At 42.1% G+C, this 19940-nt stretch overlaps 1 protein-coding gene across 1 annotated transcript in view; it reads right to left on the bottom strand.

Annotated features, from left to right (window-relative positions):
- ANKMY1 (ankyrin repeat and MYND domain containing 1) overlaps positions 1–19940 on the bottom strand; it is a 674408-nt gene that overhangs the window by 171293 nt on the left and 483175 nt on the right. Inside the window, exon 14 of the mRNA XM_069618246.1 lies at positions 13989–14154. Within this exon, the coding sequence (XP_069474347.1) occupies positions 13989–14154 (166 nt within the window). The remainder of the gene's footprint in view (positions 1–13988; positions 14155–19940) is intronic.

Raw genomic sequence — 19940 nt, 5'->3', positions numbered from 1 at the left:
TTTACATAATGTGCAGTAATATTCATAGAATATCGTGAAATGGCGAGTGGTGCAGGATCCAGGTATGGTATTCCATGTTATACATTGTTACATTGAATTGTGTTGGTGACATGTTGGTGCACAATTGTGAATAGGTCAGAAATGACAAGAGATGCACAACTTCCAGGGTAAACAGAATTTTTTTTTTGTATTAGTGTCATAGTGATTGGTTTAAGTGCACAAGAAAGAGTTCCATTTCCAATAATATGGGTTAGTACATTTGCGAGTTTGGTATAACATTAATGAGGACAAGTAGTGTTACAATGTTAGGCAGCACCAGGGAGTAAGAGAGAGAGGAAGGAAGAAGGAAGATAATGTTGTTAGTTAGGTCGGGTGTGGATACCTGGTCAATTACAGCTTGGGAGAATAAAGATTGGTTCCCTTACCATGTGTTTGTGCATGATAGTGATGTTGGTGTAACTCTTGAGTAAGGGATTTTGTTTGTTAACCTGGAGGATAGAAAGTATCCTGGGTCATGTAGTGTGAGCGAAGGTGATAAGCACCAAACAAAGGGATAATGCGCAATGGACTGCCTGTCATCAGCCGCGCGCTTAGCTGGGTTCCCTGGGTGTCGGCAGGGTACCAAGTGATGATCTATAATGTCAGGAAGGTGCGTGTTTATGTGCACAGCTGAGGGGGCTGTACATTCAGCGTGTGAGGCATGGAGCAACAGTTGTGCTTGTTTACAGCGCACTGGGATCACAGGATGTGTCACAATAAGTACATGCTCCCCTCCTCTGGTGTCACATTTGGCGTTTCAATTCCGATTAAATGTATGTATTTCTTGTTGTCCATTTGGTGGTTCTCTTGCCAGTGAGCCGCCAGGGGGTATCTTGAATCCTTGGAGCTTAGGAGGCCGAGATGTTCTCTGATTCTTGTCCTGAGCTCCACATTTTCTAGGCTGACATTGCTGATTGGTTTTTCTGTTCCTCTTCTTTTCCATGAGATTTGTTTAGCAAAGAATGTTTTAAGTTTGAATTTCCTGGTATATTTAAACAGGTCAATGTGTGCTTCTGTCAGGTTCGCTGAGCATGTTGGTGCGAACGAAAGGCCTTTGTTGAGCATAGTCTCTTCAAATGGTGAAAGGTCATATTTGGAAAGATTGAGAACTAGGCTTATCAGCGCTGTTCTCTCTGTTGTAGCTGTGTTCGGGATCTTGTTAGATCTTGTTAGTCTTGATGCTCCTTTGGCTTCTAAGCTTGTGCTTCCTGCAACCACCTTTATTAAGTCTAGTCTTCCTTTTCTCGTTACTGTATATTACACAAGGGAGTCTTGGAAACATACGTTTTATGTTCTGGTTGTGGATTCCTCTTCGATATCGTTTGATCTGGTCTAAAATAGTTGAGCAGATTGTTTTGCTTGTGTTGGCTATTTGTATTCGTTCTTGAGATGACACTTTTTTGGGGGCTGCCTGAGTTTCTGTGGCAGTATCTGACTCACTGTTGACATTGGAGCTTGCAGGTGAGCTGTTTGGTGTGCTTTCTCTAGAGGAGCTTGTGTAATGGTCATCAAATTTGGGCTAAAACGTGAAAATTCTATTGACCCTATAATCTCTTTAGTCTCTGGAGAATTTCCTGCATTTTCTTAATGTTACCTCATATCGGTATGATTTGAGGATTTCATACATGTTCTTGTAGTTCTTGTCTTTTGTACTGGCAGGGGCATTAAGAGCTTCAATTTCTTGTTTAACAATGTCTATGGAAGTTATTATTCTCTGGTGTTCACGGTCTGCGTGTTCCACTAGGAGTTCAAGCACGACTTTTGAGCCTGTGACTAAGTTGTCTTCCCATTTCCCTGCACGGTCTGCATCATCTGGGTTGTTGAAGTCCAGGAAGATAATTATTCTTAGGCCTCTTGGTACATTGTCTTGTTTCATGTAAGTTTGGAGAGTGAATCTCTCCCAGAATTTATTTATTTTCTTGGTGCAGAGTTTTTCCAATTTCACAAATGTTTGGCAGCGGTTCTCTGGTGCATTAGGTCTGGATAAGGAAGGCATGATCAGTCGATCCTCTTGGTGTGAATAGTGATTTGATATAATTTCTAGATAGCAGGTATTCTGCCATGACGGTGCTACGGCTATGTGGATGATCTTACGCTGCAGTGATCTTATTCCATGGGTGAGTATTTAGCAAATGGGTTAGAGCACTAGCATATGCGGATCACTGAGCTGATCATGGTAATTAAGGTGGGTCCTTCTGCCAGTGAAAGGCTCTTTAGAGATGGTGCTCATCCGTCTCGGTGAATTGGGAGTGGGTGTTATTAAGAGCCCCGTTCACACAGGTGCTGGAGTACTGATAGTAGTTGTTATATTAGGGCACTGATATCCATAAAAGAAAAAATGCGTTCACCTATCGTTACACCTACCTGGTGTTCCTCTTCCAGATCGGCAGTAACAGACAGGACTGGACACATCAGAGCTCTCTGTGGGCTGTCCTAATCGGGATATGTACTTGTGCCTGGGAGTGGGAAAGGGCTTCCTCCCAAAACACAAGCTCCAGTGTAATGTGTGACTGTATCTTGAGGTAAAGGATTTCTATCCCATGACTGTACTGTTATGCTCACCTGGTATCCACGGGGACGCCACCGAACCCTGGTTGGATGATTTGCACTCTCGAACCCTCTCCTGGTCCCTTGGTAAGGCCTCTGGTTAAAAATGAGTCTGCAATATAGGAGAGCTGGATTCAATACCAGATTGTCTTTATGTTTTCCCACCTCCCTTGGCCTCAACTCCTTCCTCCCTCTTGGGCCTTCTCCTCACCTTAATATTGTAAAAGGTGGATTCTCTGTCCTGCTCCTCGTGGCAGGTGCGTGTAGATGTTGGGGGCGAGCAGCGATCAAGTTACTTCACTGGTGCAAGCCCCCCTGTGGGAATCCAGGCCTGCTGCGACTCCGTAGGTTTGCTGATTCACAGTCTTTATATGCGGTTCTTATGTTCATCTTAGTTCGAATAATAATGTCTTGCTTCTTTCCTTTTAGGTATGGAAAGGTATTTTGGTGTTGTCATGCAGTTTGAAGATGAGCATGGGCCGGTAGGCGAAAGCGCGGTGTGCGCAATGCTGTCCGGTGAGTAATGCGCGAAGCGCGGTACTGTTTCGCCTTTTATTTTGCTAACCTGCGTCTTTTCTCTCCTTGCAGGTTGCGATGTTCCTCGCCGAGCGCCGTAATGTTCCAGCAATGATACTGACCAGGAGATGACTACCCAGGTAAGAATTGAGTGGCTTTCTTCATTCAGGAGGAAACATGAGTAAACACTTACTAATGCTGTCTTTCTTTCTCCTCTTTCCAGTTTATGGTATTCCAGGATGCTTGCGGTGCAAGATGATGGAGTTCGTACATTCAGGTGAGTGGAACTGAAGTCAGCAAAGGATTGAAGACAGGATACTGTTCCAGGTAAGTTTCATAGTGTTCTTTCTCTCTCTGCAGGCCCTTGGTTTCAGGTAAGCTGGCATCAAAGAACTGGATACGATGAGCGTTACGCTGCCCACAGCAGAATAACGCAAAGCATGTTCTGCTGTTTGGGTGTGGTTTAAATAGTCTCAGGTAAAGTAGTCCATGTAAATAGTTCCAGGCCTGCCATACCCAAAAGACGAGACCGCATAGCTCAGTTCCTTGTAACTGAGCTATGTGTGTGCCTCCATGTTGACTGAACCCCCCCCCCCCCAAGTTAAATAGTCCAAAGTAAATAGTCCCATTCTAATGTTGGTCTTCATGATGGTAATAAGACTGGCACCAAAGGCGCCAGGACTGACTCCAAGAGAGTCTTGGATGAGGTTTTAAGGTCTTTGACCTGGCCCCAACTGGAAGGCTGACTTGCCAGTGAGGGCCAGGGGCAAGGGTCATGACAGCACGATTGCCTGTGTTTTGCCCAACTGACTGTGGCACATATGTCTGTGCAGCCTTAGGTGCTGGGTTTTGTCCTACCCATGCTTACTGCGGTTGCACAGAACATGGACCATATGGCATGGATGGGGTTATATTTGTTGTGAGGGATAATATGCGAACGTACCGGCTGGTCCATTGGGATTGGTACGAGAGTCATACAAATATGATGGCTTACTCCTACAATCCCTTGACACATGTCCCATCCTCATGCAGGACCAAAACTGGACTCCATATGGTTCTCTAGACTGACCTCCCATTTGTCTGTCGAATCTGGGCCTCATCCCTCCAAATCTGCCAAATACACCTGCTCCTCTCAACAAACCACCTCTGCCCCTTGGAAAACCTCACATTTCTCTTCTATCTGGAGCAAATCCATCCATCCAACCGTGTGCCACATTCAATTCAAATTGTACCTGCTGCCCTGGCTGTCCATGCTGCCCCTCAGTGGAACTCGTAATCATTGTCCCTTCTAACTTATTCTCAGTAGTTTCTTTTGGACTAGCTTCAGCTCTGCTTTCTGTGCCTGCTCTTTGGCCTATTTTTCTTTCTCTTGGCTCCTTTTACAAGAATGCACTATATGTGCTTGAATTTCTGGCCAACCCTTTGCCTCTGTTCCCACTACTTTGTCCAGATCATGCTGTACTTCCTTGGGTAGTCTCTGTTTTAACATGTGATAATATATGGCCATGTTTTTATCCATGCTTCCCCTGTCTCTGCTATCCATATTTTCTGAATTAACTGTATATGTGTGCCGGATCATCATCTACCTTCTTGGCCCTAGCCACAATTTATTTTATATCCAGCATATCAGGATACACAACTCATAAAGCTCTCCAGAGATCTGCCCTGCAATTATTAAAAGGTGACCCGTCACGATTATTTGTATCTATGTGTACCCCTGGATAGCCCGCTCTTCTCCAAAGTTCATCTGCTTGCTCTCCAATTAGAGTAGTGAATACAATTTTCATGACCTCAATGACGAACAGTACACTTAACACCAGCTGTTTTTTCCAATGCGTAAATCCACTTCCCTGCCCCTGTAGTGAGCGAGGGTGGCGATTTCATAAAATTATTCTGGTTCATGTGTGACCCTGGGACATAATATGCTCTTCCTAATCCCTTTTGAAGCAACGGGAACTGTGTTGCTTTTCCCTTTTTCTGAGCTTTCCTGTTTTCCCCTTACTCTTTATTACCGCCATGTTACTACCATGCCAAGTCCTAAGACCCCATGATGTACATTCTGGAACATTTTCTGCAGGTGCTGCTGCACCCCGTTCTTCATCCATTTCCTTTTCTTCCTCTTCGCATTCCTATACTAACACATTCCCTGCCCTCTCTGAGTGCACTGAATCGTAGCACATGCTACCATGGCGCACTGGTTCTCTTATTGGTGGTTTCACCTTAACAGCTTTGATAACCACCCTATCCATCTTCAAAATAGCCTGCCCCAACTTCCATTGATCCAATCATGCCTCTACTACCTGTTCGTTACCTTCTCCCTGCTCTGTTCTTTGCTGCCTTAATTTTGCCAACCTTTCCTCTGCTTGCTGTAGTGCTTCTTGTAGATTTCTCTGTGCCTGATTCTCTACCACCATCCTCAATATGTCCTCAATGCTAGCCGTAATAGGTGTTACTCTTTCTTCTTCCTCTGTTCCCAACCTGTCTGCTAACCTAGCGGCCAGAGCCGTTGCTGGCCTCCTTCTTACAACTTCTGGAATGAAGGAGGGAGATGATGGAGGGTTAAACTAGGGATTAGTATACCCCTCAGCAGGTGATAAAGGAAAACACCTGGTGAGGGAAAGGATCTCCGAGCCCCCCTGCACCTGCCCCATTTCCCAGCCTTATCCCTATGGGCCTGCCCTGCCTCCTGGAAAAACCTCAACAACTCTAGGATGTTCTGCCTTTTCTCCAACTTTGGTCCCTTAAACCTTGTAGATGAAAAGGTATACATGTTTTCCAACACCCCATTATCATACGTCTCTTCTTCAGGCCAAGATTTGGACATTCTAACCTTAGTTTCTTTTGCCCATTCTTTATGATATTTCTAAATCTTATCTTTATTTCTTGGAAGCAACTGGCACAGATGATCGAGCGCAGTCTCTTCATTCGGTTTCACTTAACCTCCTGACTCCAAGCAAAGCTCAACAACCTCTCAGACTTCACCCCCCTCTTGTACAGCACCAGAAATCTAAAAATAACAATTTTCCTGTATTCCCTTGGTTTTCTCGCAAAGTGAACTTGCATAAATAGGCATCCTCCGAAGCTCCCCAAAGCGCTGCCATTTAAAAAAAAAAACTGTACAACTGGACCACAAAACTCTGGCTGAGTGAGCAGGCAGGTCTTCAATAGCGCTTCAATCTCTGCCTGAAAACCATGCGTTTGATAAAGGATTCCTATGGAATTTTGTTATGGGTTGGGGAGACTAGTTGGTAAGGGTGAGTATTAAAACCTGACAAAATATATATAGCTTGAACTAAGTTGGGGTCGGAAAGGGGATTGTTCAGACCAAGGGGAAACTGACTTATTTTCTGAAATGGTTAGGTCCATCGTTGAAGAGAATCCGGTTTTATTGCAGGCATGAAAGCAAAGGATTCCTATGCAATACGACTTGGTTTAACACCTGCTAATACCATGCAGTTTCAAAAGGAATTGTTAGGGGTAGACGTTCAAGGTCCAAACACAGGAAAGAGGTTTACTTTACGCAAGTTGTACTAGTCCATGATACAGTTGGATTAGATGCAATGTTGCAACTAAACATTTGTTTTGTGTAGTTAGAGGAATCTGAATAAGTGTTACTTAGTGTGTAATTTTGGATACATTTTACATTTGCAATAGGTAGCAACATATTTAGCAGTAGCATGGATACTATGTTATTGTGCAATGTACACCTTGTAGCGCTTAGAGGCATATAACGGGGAGCTTCGCGCACATGAGAGAGAAGCTTGCAGAGGGGAAATCAATGTAAAGGGATGTGGTAATCTTGAAAAGCGTACCTGTGGGGAATAAAAAATGGTTTGAATTGCAGACACAGTTTAGGACACTGGGTCGTATGGGGGTTCATTGTGGATACATGGAGACATCATAGAGTGTGGTTTTGTTTACTTGTGATGTGCGTGAGCCGCAGAGTCTTATGGTTTTGCAGGAATGTTTTTTGCCTGGCTGGATGACCGAGGTCATGGAAGGGTGTAGGTAGCAAACTGCATTTGGACAGCTGGTGATAGCATCACAAAGGGCTGAAGTCAAAAACGGAATAAAAGGTCATTTAGTTAAGCTTTATAGCAAGATTGGGTTTGTAGATACAACAGGCAATCTTCCTGAGTGCACGTAGGTTGATTGTTCGATAACCAGGCAAGTCCGGTTACATGGTGGGTTGAATTGGGGGTTAGTTAATAAAACACATGTGAGGGGTGCTTAAGGGCAAAGCTTGTCCAGTGTGTTATGGGCTTTCAGGAAAATATACAGGATGTATGTTTTGAGATGGTAGTTGCAGATAAGGATGCATGAAGAAATGTAGAAAGAAATAATAATACTTTACTGCTGGTTCAAAGAAATGATTATTGTTTTTCTCCCTCCTCTTGATTTTGAAATGTTTAGGGAAAAACTGCACATCACATACTAGGTTAAAATGTCTCTGATGAATGGGATAAGTTAACTGATTAATTGTTTTTAGATATTAAAGAGAATTATGTTCATGATGTCATGAACGACACCAAAAAGAATCATGTGGTGAAAAGAATTGTGTCTTATTTATGTGTCCAATGGGGTTAGAGAATGTAGAAGGATTAGATTCCCTTGTATTAGGTTTAGCCAACGGGATTTTGTGGGATCCTTGTAACAAACTATGTTTAATTATGTAAATGGTTTCAGTGTGTATAAAAGGTGCAACTCTGTTGAATGATGAATGAAACTGTTAGTTTTCAATTTACAAGGCGGACTAACTCCTTCTGGCTGATAGCATGCAATAAACTTGCTTTTCTGACAAAGTGCATTTATTCTCTATTTTAGCTGTTTTTTCGCATTGGACTTTTAAGTCACATTCCTGAAGGCAAGTCCCTGAACGCTCACACCAGAGAGAATACAGCCCGCTAGGGAAGAAAGGCCCAAGTCGATCTTGTAAGGATAACAAGTTTTAATCTCAAACATAGATGAGCACAACAGCAAAGGACTCTGCTGCCAAGAACGTTCTGACGAAAAGTAGTACAAGCAGAATCTTATAAAGAAATACATTGTCAGTTTCAGCAACATATACAGTAGAAACCTGCACAGCCGGTTGGTGTGCACCTATAGATGATCTGCCTGGTCTGCCCGTTCCTGCATAGTCCGCACTAATCTGAAAAATTCATGGGTACTCCTTCTTCTAAAAAAAAAACATCTTTAGATCCGAGTATCCCCAACAACTGCTTATCCATTAAGGATAGAATTAATCTCAAAACAGCTTGCATTACCCATAAATGTCTTAACAATGCAGCCCCTCAATAGATGACCAATAAATGTACCTTGCACTCCTCCTCACAACCTACCAGGTCCGCCAACTCTAGATGTCTGAGAGTACCCAGGTACAAGCTAAAAAGAGCAGCGGGAAGCAGCTTTCCTGTCCTGGCGGCCCAACTATGGAACTCTGTACCTCCCACCTTAAGATCCAACCAATCCTTCCACAAATTTAGAAAAAAAAAACCTTTGTCTCTCTTCCAAAGATGACGCTATACCCTGCTAGCTGGACTCCCACATCTACACACTTGTATTATATTCTGTACTTAGTTGGTTCTACTCCTGTATGATATCCTGTATATAGCTTGCTCTCTTTTCGTGTCTAATTGCACTCACACGCATCTGTTTTTCTCTTTTCTTTCTGTTGTAATTTATTCTACGGTATCTTATAAGCTTCTCCTCTTCATTGTAATTAGCATTATCATTGTACCATAACCTTGTATTATTCGAGTTTTACCACTGTGCTGTGTTATACTACGTCTCATTACTGTAACCAAGAAAATGCATATTCCTGTACAGCGCCCAGATACGGGTGGGGTGTGCTCAACAAATAAATAAACAAACAAACATAAGAGATGCCTGGTCATTGGTTCCAGCCCTGTACGTCCGTCCGTCTGTCTGTCTGTCCGTCTTCCATCACGTGGGTGCTGCAGTGATCCTCTTCTTCTCACGTCGAAGGTCAAAGAACACATTATCTACACTCTATCACAATTTTCTTTTTCATTACACTGTTCACCTGACAGATTTTAGGGCTGGCTCAGAGGCGTTTTTGGGGCACTGTGACCTCCACACACACATCTCACTCCCTTCCACGCCATCCGGCTCCAAGGTCTCCACCCTTGTTTTGAACTATAATGTATCCCTCCCAGCACCCCACAATACAAATCACATGATTGTATTTCAAAGACATACAATGTCTGTACTCTTTGAACATACTGAACTTGCTACTTTTAGGGTTGTGGTCAGTGTGCATCTGGTGCCCTGGAATTCTGGGGTCTCAGGGCTCAGTCAGTTATATGGGCTATAACTCGTGGTCGCCTGGGGATTGGCCGGTCATGCTTTGGCCAGTGTGAGATAACATGCATACCAGGCGCCGGTCTCTGATCGTGGCCTTGTAGGGCACATTCCTCTTGAGTAGAAAACACATCTTTGCAACACTGTTAGAACAATGAATAGGCGTTGTGGCGGTTGGGGGGTAAGGGTCTGTCCTCATGGGAGCCCGGGCATGGCTGGAGATTTCCCTCATCTCGCAATTTGGGCCTAATGCATGCAATGCCGCATTTGCTACGCAGGCCTTGTCTCTTCACTACAATGACTAACATCTATGCTAAAATAGCAATGACGCTCGCACCCTGCGCTACACATTGTGGGTTGATTATATTTTAATATATTGATGAGGGGTCCTTTATAGAGGGGGTGGTCCTTTCACCTTCCCCCCCACCCCTGGCCCATCATAGTGCTTTGAATGCATCTCGCCTCACTCTAAAGCATTTTGGGGGGTGGGACTCCATATGCATAGCGTGATTTGCAGTTGGTATTTTATTTCTCGCAAAGCGGAGAGTAAAAGTGAAGAGTAAATGCAATTTTGCCTTCATTTACTCTTCACGATTAAAATCTGCTTAGTGAGTAATGGAAATTACACACAGGGGACAAGCAAGACGTAAGTGCAAGTGTTGGTGGTCCCTTGCATGCAATTAGCATATACTGTAAAAGGGGTTCCATGTGTTAAAATCACAGCAAAAATGACTGTTTACACAAATAATCATGGCAAAAAGGCAGTGGTTTTGTCACTGCAATACATATAAAGGATGCAGGGGACTCCCCCGCAACCCCCAGACCCATTATACCATTTAAGGGGAGCAGGGACACCAGCGCAACCCCCACTCCCCTTAAATGGTATAATGGGGTACACCTTTACCGGGTCAAACCACAGCATTTTTGCCACAATTTTTTGTAAAGTTGACATTTTTGCTGCGATTTTATTACTGCATACCGTAAAAGGACACTGGCTGAATGTTGTTGAATGTGCTTCTTTGATGTATGAAGCCGGATGGGTCTGGATCTATCAGGAGTCGCATCACCTGCTCTAACCTGTTAGCAATAAGCTGTGTATACATTTGTATGCCCACGTATATTAAGGTCTATATGAGGAACATTGTGGTCTTACACCTGTTTCTGAATCACTGTCATATGGGCTTCAGTCATTGAGGGGCTAGTGCAGTACCTTCTCCGAAGGAATTAAAACTCACTGCCAATGGGATGGCCAGTACATGGTTCATCATTTTGTAAAAAGCTGTGGTAAGACAATCAGGGCCCATGCTCTTTCCCACCATCAGAGACTGAATGGTCCAAAAGACTCATTTTGGTGTAATGGGAGTCTCAAGCTATTCTCATTGAAATGCTGAGATTCTAGGTAAGTCAATGGAATCCAGGTAGTACTGTAGCTGGTCCATGTCTGGGCTTTCTGAACTGTATAGAGATTGATAAAATATTTTGGAGGCCTCTAAAGTAGGCTTCTCGAAACTGCTCTCTTTTCCAAATATATTCATTATACCATGAAAAGGTTCTCTATTGCACTTTTAATCATATTTTAGCAAGGACACACCCCACCTTGTTGCCCTTCTCACAGAATCTCTGATATGCTTTTAGTAACATCTTTTCAATTACATTAATTTTTAATGCCTCCAGCTATCCGGCAATACTTTCCTAAGAAGCTGCATAGTAGGGTGCCATTTGCGTTGATCCTGTAGTTCCCCAAGTTCCTTCTCCACAGTATCTTCAGAGATCTTAAGTGGAGCGGAAACACTTACCAGAGAGCCCCTGTCAAATGCTTGTGCTTTGAGTGGACCCAGAAAACCACCAAGATAAGTCCCTTCAGGGGAGTTTGTGACCAAGAAAACTTTTGTGGAATTATATATTTCTTCCCTGGCAATAGTGTCATTCAAGACTGTATTGTCCATTCTCCAGGTTTGGGATTTAACATTGTGTTCACCATAAGCACATCTCTGCTTGCTAGGTTATTATCTGAGAATGTTCTGCACCCTTTACTGTCCTCACCAGACTAACTGAAAGGAACACATAGTCGATAGTAGAATATGACTTACAAATTTGTGAAAAATGTGAATAATCTAAATTCTGGGGGTTGCATATCTCCATGGATCCATCTTACCCAGTATTGGACAGCTCAGGTTGTTGCCTTCTGACCTCTATTTCAGAAATGTGATTTTAAGGTAGTCACATTGAGGTCTGTTCTCAAGAGCTTAGTACTTTGACTGGAGTGCATTTCACATCTCTCATTTCCTGTAGCTCCTTGGAGAGTTGAGGTAGTTTAATCTCAATGCGGCAGATCACTTTTTCGTTACTGTAAATCCTTTCACCAAGATCTGTAAACTCTTTTATTCTCCAAGATGGGTAACTACAGCAATGACCTGAGTGTGGCTATATCTGCCTTTAAATTTGTTTTCAGATCTCTCTAAAAGTGTGTCCATGAACATTTCCATTGTCAAAAAAGTGCTCCCATTTAGGAGGGACTCAACATTTAGGATCATTGTGTGCCGTTGAGGGACACAACTGAATCTGCTGCATAGCCCTCTGGACTGGTTCAAAGTAATCTCATTAGCCATTGTTTATGCGACTCAGGGGGCGTTATTCATTGTGGTAATTCAATAGTGGTGTATTTTGGTATCTCAGCAAGCACACTAAGTAGGAGCCAAAATTCACATTTATGAGCCAGTTAAGAAGATTCTTCAGTAGTCAGGAGGGGATAAGGCTTAAAGCACCCATTAGGGATGCACAGGTCACAAAGCAGCTGACACTCCCTCCACCCTCTCCACACTCCCCCTGCAGTCAGAATGGTTTCATGCATTCAAAATCACTTCACCAAGTAAGAGGTGCCTGGTTCTTCTGTCATGGTAAACACTGCCATAAGGGTCCCTGAGTTACAAGCCCATCTCCTCAGAAGAGTGCAGCAACCAGCCTGATCATTAAAGGCACACGCCCAAGTGTTGACCTTCCTTTCCAACCCACAGGGGGGAATGATGTGATAACCACACTGTGCACATTCTTTCCACTTTCTGACTTATCTGATTTGGAGGTAGCCTGGAGCTTTGCAGTTCACATTCTCAGCGCCCGGGCTGCCTTCTTAGCCCAGTAGCAGGCTTGGTGGACTGCCGCATATCTCCTGTGCTAGCAGCCACAAGGGTCTCCAACTGAGCCATCAAGCTCACAGATAGACCCAGGGCCATTGACAAACAATTTCAGGACAACACTACTAAGAATGTCAACAGCATGCTAATGGGCCAGGGCAAGGGGGTCGAGACTTGCACCTGTCACTTTGCCACCATGGCCACTCCCCCTATCAAGGGCTTTTGTATTTTATCACAGACAACAATGTTCAAATTTCAAAACCTAGCTAGCCATAAAAATATAACTAGTTGGCTTTAATGGTAAATTTGGAGATTCTGCTTTTTGACATCAAACTATTGCAATATGCCAAACCTTCATATCTTTTACCTGCTCAGATTCTAAAGAGTCTGACATATTGTCTCGGGAGGATAGCTCAGGAGCAACGTGCTCGCCTTGGAAGACACGGAGCAACACAGGTTCGATCCCCGGATCCGTGCTTAGAAACCTCTGGGTATTAAGTGCGTTATAAATAACCTATCATATCATATTCATATTGAAATATGTCAGACACAGTGATATATGGAGAAAACACTTGATTGCTTTGAGAGTTCTGGGATGGATACGAGGCTGAGGATATAAAGGATCTTTAGAAATACTTTAGAAAAAGCTTCTCAAGTACTGGGGCTATTCATTTTGTGTTCAAGGAGTACCCTCCCATCCCTATTTATCTTGTGAGCGTGTTAGTGAAAAGGGCTAACCATGTGCAAATTACTCCAACCCTACTCAAATAAAGCTGCCTGGCCAAATTACTAAGCCACATCACCTATGTACAGGTAACAACAAAATACCAGACCTGTTTCTGCCTCATTTGGGTTTCCACGTTGAGCTTGAGTTTCAGTGCACAGTAAGGAACGGCTCCAGATGTGGATGTTCCAAAGGTATTCTGGGAAAAGCGATATGATGGGATTGGCCAAGCCAATTCTTTTAAACTAAAGGAATTAATAATGTTACAGGAATTTGAGGTACATTCAATATTTTTTTGAAGTTTCTTGTATTGAGTTGCCTATATACAGTAAAGTTATGTTTCAGTTTAAAGACTATGGGGGTCATTACAAGTTGGGTGGTAAGGGATACCGTGCACCGGTAAGGGGTTTGTGACACAGAGGATGGATGACGCCCCTGCTGTGTCACAAACCCAGGAAAATTAATCAATGAGTAAAATACATGCATAATGCATTTTATGAATAGTTTTGACACACTGTGCACACCCCAGCAGGATACAAATGACCTCTGTACATATTACTGGGATTTGTAGGCACATATTTGTATTATTGCCAAAAGCATGTGAAGCATTAGAATGCATCAAACCAATCCCAAAGGTAAACATTACAAATAATGTGAGCAGTGAAAATAACAACTCTCACATTAATGAGTACCTATAAGGCTTCGCTTACCATTTATGTCCCTCTGAAACCCGAGAGTCACCCATTCTCTTTCTTTTTTCGTGGCAGCTTCACGAACCAGGTCCCCCATGTGCTCGAGCAGCTGCTTGCGGCCATTCACCGTGTCTCGCCCCCCAGCCGATAAAGCGTGGTACGGAGTGTTGGCTATTTTTTTATCCTGTACAGAAAATATTACATTTGAACGGGACCTTCATAATTGACAACATTTAAGAGACGGTAAACCCACATGCCTCAGCTCACTCGGATCTAGAGGGTGTCACCCCGCCCCCTGCATTCATGTTCCCCATATAACATAACAAAGGCTTCCCATAGACTTCAACGGGATCACTGTCCCAGCAAACATTTGTCACCCTCCTAAAAATTGTTAATGGCTCCAAAAGCTTACAACATCGCACTCTCGAGTCGCAATACGTAGAGAGTAATGTAAACCATTTTCAACTATGGAAAAAACATGTATTAAGAATAGTATTTGTGTGTGATTAAGATCTGCACTGCTTACATTAAAATAGAACCATTTACTAGTGGAGAAGCTTCCCTCTTCTGGGAGAGCAACAACAACATTTTTACCATTAACCATTCATGTCTGCGCCCGTTCTAGTAGACTAATATTCATTGGTGGGTGGGGGAGGGTGGGTTAAATCATCTTTTGAAAGTAACAGCAGAGCACAGAAGAGGTTAAACAGTGTCATCAATGCAAATGGCAGTTGTGAAAGGTATCCCTACCATTAGAATACAAAAAATGGCTAAAAAGTAATACACAGTCTTCTGTCAGGGACGTCATTTGAGGGTGGTTAGGGGGGGTCACACCTGCGACCCCTGTGGTCTCCCTTGCTACCCCTAAACATTATTTATTAAAAAAAATGTTTTTAAATTAAAGCTCCTGGGCTGTGGCCAGCGCCACGTGGCTCTTCGCTTTTGGAGTGACTGGTTTTCTTGTTCAGGCCTCTTTAAAAAAACACGGGGTTCCACAAGTGTAACACTTTGAGCAGTGACCCTAAATAAGAAAGATTAGGAATAACAAATCATTTATCTTTTAGGAATTCTATGCAATAATTGCTAGACTCATTAAAGGTTTCTTTGAGGCACACTTCAGGGAGGTGAGTCACTGATTTAGTCTGTTCTTAAAACCTCAAATTCACAATGACAAACATTTCCAAAAAGCATTTAGAGTAGGCTGAGCATCCATTTCGGACGATGTATTTTGCTTTTCGCAAGTTGCAGTTATAGCACGTTTTTTTCTGCCATTGTCTCCGTTACAATCACCACAAGACATTCCATCAAGGTGTCCTCGATCACTTGACAAAATCCTTGTGCCTAAAAGCTTATGTACAATGTAGAAATGTTTGACCAAAGCACATCACGTGGCCCTTGATTTGTGATTTGTGATTTGGCCAACTGTACACAGGTGTGGGGGTGGGGGAGGGGGAATGTGAATGTGCACTTTGTGATGAACACTTTCAGAGGCCCAGGGCCTAATTGACAATGTGTTTTTCAATGGAATGCACCCATTGAAAAACGCTTTGTGAATCACGCCCCGTGTGAATTGGGCACAACTATTGTTCATGCATCAGGTCCTTTCTTAACAATTATCTCTGTACCATGTAATAAATATTTGGCCATGGCCAAAAATAGGGCAAACTTGTTTTCTTCTATTTTTGTTGCTTTCATAATATGTCATATCTTTTCAAATGTGGTAGGTGAATGTAAGGGTAAAGCAAAACCTTGTTGCAGTTCTAATGCAAGATACAAAAAGTGCAACATAAATGTTCCCTTTAATGTAAAAAAAAAAACTTTACGAAACATGCCCAACAACAAAATGTGTGTGCAAGAGTCAAAATGGTGCATGATGATGGTGCTCTATTTTTGCACAAATGCAAAATGTACATATCCCTTCGTCTGCCTTCAAGAAACTTGGTTATTAGAAGACCCAACTGTGGATGGTTTTACTACCTTCCAAATACGTGGACAAGAAGGCTTGGTAGGTCGGTTTTATGGGGGTTTAATTACTGCTATACGGCATAACCTTGGAATAAGAGCAGACAACTGGGCTACTCATGGGACAATTTGGCTATTAAATTGAGCTTTGTTATACACCAGTCACAAAGTACAGATTCACTGCTTACTTTTGAACCTAAATTGGAATCCTAGGCAATTGACCGCATCCTCTCTTACAAACTTGCTTTTAGATATTTTTGACGAGTGGTACTCGAATGTCACAGGACATGTAATTATATTAGGCAAATTTAATTGTGTCTGTTTGGACAGTGGTTTCAGAGATTCATCGAGGTCAATCCCCACACAAGACTCAATGCAGCGTGGCAAAGTTATGAGGGATATAATACATGTATGTGACTTATCTCTTCTAAATGGTAACATTCCAAATAATATCCTAGCACATTTGACTTGACGTAATGATACATGTTACTCCATTATAGACTCCGTATTCGTCTCTAAGTCACTATGGGATAGCTGCAGAAGTTTAAAGAATAGGTGAAACAAAATGAGAGACCATTGCCTACTGCATCTTACCATAGAGATACCGATTTATTACACTGGTGCTGACAAAATATCTTTTCCTCTATGGGTAAAGCATTGAAAATCAAGTGTTGTCTGGAAACCACACATGTCTTTATTGCTAAACACCTGTTTGACCGAAATAATGGTTAAAAAGAATGAGGAATCTACAGCACTGACAAATCCCGTTATTATGAATATTGTCAGAAACGTATGGAGTAATTGCTCATTGAAAATCAAACTGTGCTTTACACGATCAATCTAGAACAAATAGAACCCATTGTTTCGATCCAGAGATACAAAACAAAAAAAAGGAACTCAGACATAGCATCCGATTGCAACATTGTGAGGATATTAACATATACGCAAACATGGTAAAACATTAAAATAAGCCTATTGAGAACTGGCTGAAATCACATACATTTCTCATATTAGAGTAAGATTCTGTGCAAATGTTAAGATCCTTGACATACAACAGTGAGGGCTAATTTTGGTCTCTGATTAACAATTCAGATGCATGACACATTACCATGCACGTTCAGTCCCCTGCTGAGGCAATATGGATCGACAATTGTAATAGTCTATATAGTAAACAGATTGCCAATAGAATGGAAAGCAATCTGAGCTTTGATGGGCTGTGGTATCCTGATTTCTCTAGAGATGATTATAAGTATCATTCAGAAGATTAATCCGACAGGGTTTCCAAGTCCCGACATGATATTGAACGCTACATTTAAGGTCAACCCAAAGTTGTAGGCTTCAATATTAGAGGAGCTGTTCAGGAACATCTCATTTTTAAAACGCAGCCAGTCCTGCCTGCAAGGTCTCCAAAATTATTCCTATTTTTTAAAAAGGGAGATTGGCTTAACCCTGCTAATTATAGGCCTATCTTCCTCTTGGACTCTTCCAGCAAAACCTTCTCTGCTCTGATCTTGAGAGAGTTGGAAAAGTGGGCTGCTGCTGCAGATGTACTTTACAGACACCAGGCAGGCTTTATGAAAAAATTAGGGAGCCCATTAACTAGCCCACAATTATAGGCCCACCTCTTGAAACGCTGATTTATGTCACTTTCATAGATGTTACAATGGCTTTTGACTGGGTTAACCGTAATTAATTGTAGTCAAAGTTAAATAATATGAGTTACCCTAGTTCCTCATTAAATGTATTGATATACCTACATTCCAGCCAGTACAATTAAGATCAGACTTCATAGGGATAGAAATTGATCACCGTATATTGAAACCAGCCACGGGATACGACAAGGTTGTGTATTAGCTCCTTTTTTATGTATCTACATCCCTGATCTTGGTCAATCTTTATTATCTATTAACACATTTCCTCCATGCCTGGGAAATCTATTTATACAAAACATAGCATATGCAGATGATATTGTTCTTTTTGACTGAACACCCATAGCTCTTCAGCGCTCTGTGCAAGCACTATCCAAATATCTAGAGAGGTTGGATCTAGAAATGAATTCTACTAAAATAAAAATATTGGTTATGAAATATATGGATAAACAATCTAGAGGGTTTAATTAGTATTTGGGAGGGTGTAAATATGAACATTGTGGGGTTTTAAGTGCTTGGGGTCTGCCAGTATCACTCAAAAGGGATACATTGAATGATTTTAAAAATTGATACCCAAATATGATATCATTTGAGGCACAGATGAACAAAGGTGACATTAAATTTGGTAGATTCTCTATGCTGCCTCTTTTAAAGATATACAAATTGAAAGTAGCACCTAGTATCATTTTTGGAGGGCAATCAAAATCTTTGAATATGAACTGAATGAAATTAGAAAGCTCTCTCTATCAACGTTGCATTTATTTACAGGAGTCCCTATTGCAGTACTTCAGCACGGAACAGGGCTTATTTCACTCCAGGCCGTATTGTACTGGAATAGTCTACAACTATTTCAGAAGATCAGTTGATCTGTTGATTCTGTCAGCTTAATGTGGAGATTTTAAAACATTGGTACACTGAATGCCATGTTCTGTCTGCTGAAAGAGAGGAACATTTAACATTTGTGTGAATTGTGTTAGGAATTTACTAACTGAGCACTTTTGGGAAATAATTTTTTTAAGGGAATTAAATGTCCCTAATAATCACGGTTCTACATTTATTATATTTGATTTTGTATGTATCTAATTCTGAGTTTATATGAACTTTGATATTGATGTTGAAGAACTTAGCTATAATCAACCTAATATAATTTTAGTTATGTATGTGAGTTTTTATTCGTTTTGTGAAAGGGTTTATGAAAAAAGACAATGTACATAAGGTGTTCTACAGCCGTTAAAGGTCTTTGGTTGGGTTGTATATTCTTTAGGACAGTTGGGTCCTAGATACATATTATTAGAACAACTATTTACTGAATCACACTTTTGGTCAGCTGTGAGCCTGATTGGGCATTCCTTTACCTGTGCTGTATCTATTAATAGCAGGACATATTTGTGCAAATAATGGTATACACATTCTGGGTGCTTTGTCTAAGTTGCTATTCCTTCTAATACCACAGACTCAAGGTGAAATGGGTAAATGTTTGTTCTTTGGTTTTAAATTGTTTGTAGTGCTCCAATGGACTTAGTGGTGTTTCTACATGCTTGTAAATATAATAAATACATCAAATTCAGCTTCTTTTATAAACCTTCAGGCCAACAGCAATGATTCATGTGGTGTGTAATTAACAGTTAGATGTGAGCTCCAACTGACTGTAGATAAGAGAGAGTGCCCCGCTGTCTTGGGATCCCTCGGAACTATGCAACATTGTATGAAACCCCTTTGTTGTTGTCTTCCTATGGCAGCGTATAGGACCGCGGACACCCAGATCATCGGCGCCAAACAGGGCACCACAAAAACTAGTTTCAATCACTAACCTATCTCTGATAATATACACAATGAGCCACCTCGTGGCCAGCTCAGCTTAGAATCCAGCTTCACATCTCAGCAACCCGCACAGAACCATCAAAGTCTCTGAGCAAACTAGTATGAATGAGAGTGCTGAAACACTAATACACCACCATGAACTAGCGACTTCTTCGGCGGACCATGTTGCCACCTAATTGATTGTCATGCCTACACAACAGTGCTACATTTCTGTGCATGTGATTGGTCATCTATTCCTTCTTAGGCTGCCACTGCTACAATTGGTTGGCAGTCTGAAATCTGAATGCTGCTAAACAGTTCCACTTGAAGGCTAACTATTGCCCTCATCTGCCCAGCACCTCTCCAAATGGCTGTCAGCCTCTGTGTACATCAACAGGTGCAGCCAGCCCTGGATTAGCTGTCCACTGCCTCCAATAGTACAGACTAGCCTTTTGCACCCGCTCCTGCACTGACACATTGCTGTCGATCCCACCAGAACCTTTCCAGCAAGGCCTAAAACATGGATACAACACAAAGTGCAAACTACGGAACCTGGGCA

This window comes from Ambystoma mexicanum, chromosome 10 (assembly GCF_040938575.1).
Source record: "Ambystoma mexicanum isolate Mex_15411 chromosome 10, UKY_AmexF1_1, whole genome shotgun sequence".
Taxonomy (NCBI): domain Eukaryota; kingdom Metazoa; phylum Chordata; class Amphibia; order Caudata; family Ambystomatidae; genus Ambystoma; species Ambystoma mexicanum.
Note: the sequence above shows the minus strand (reverse complement) of the source record. Positions and strands in the feature narration are given on the sequence as shown.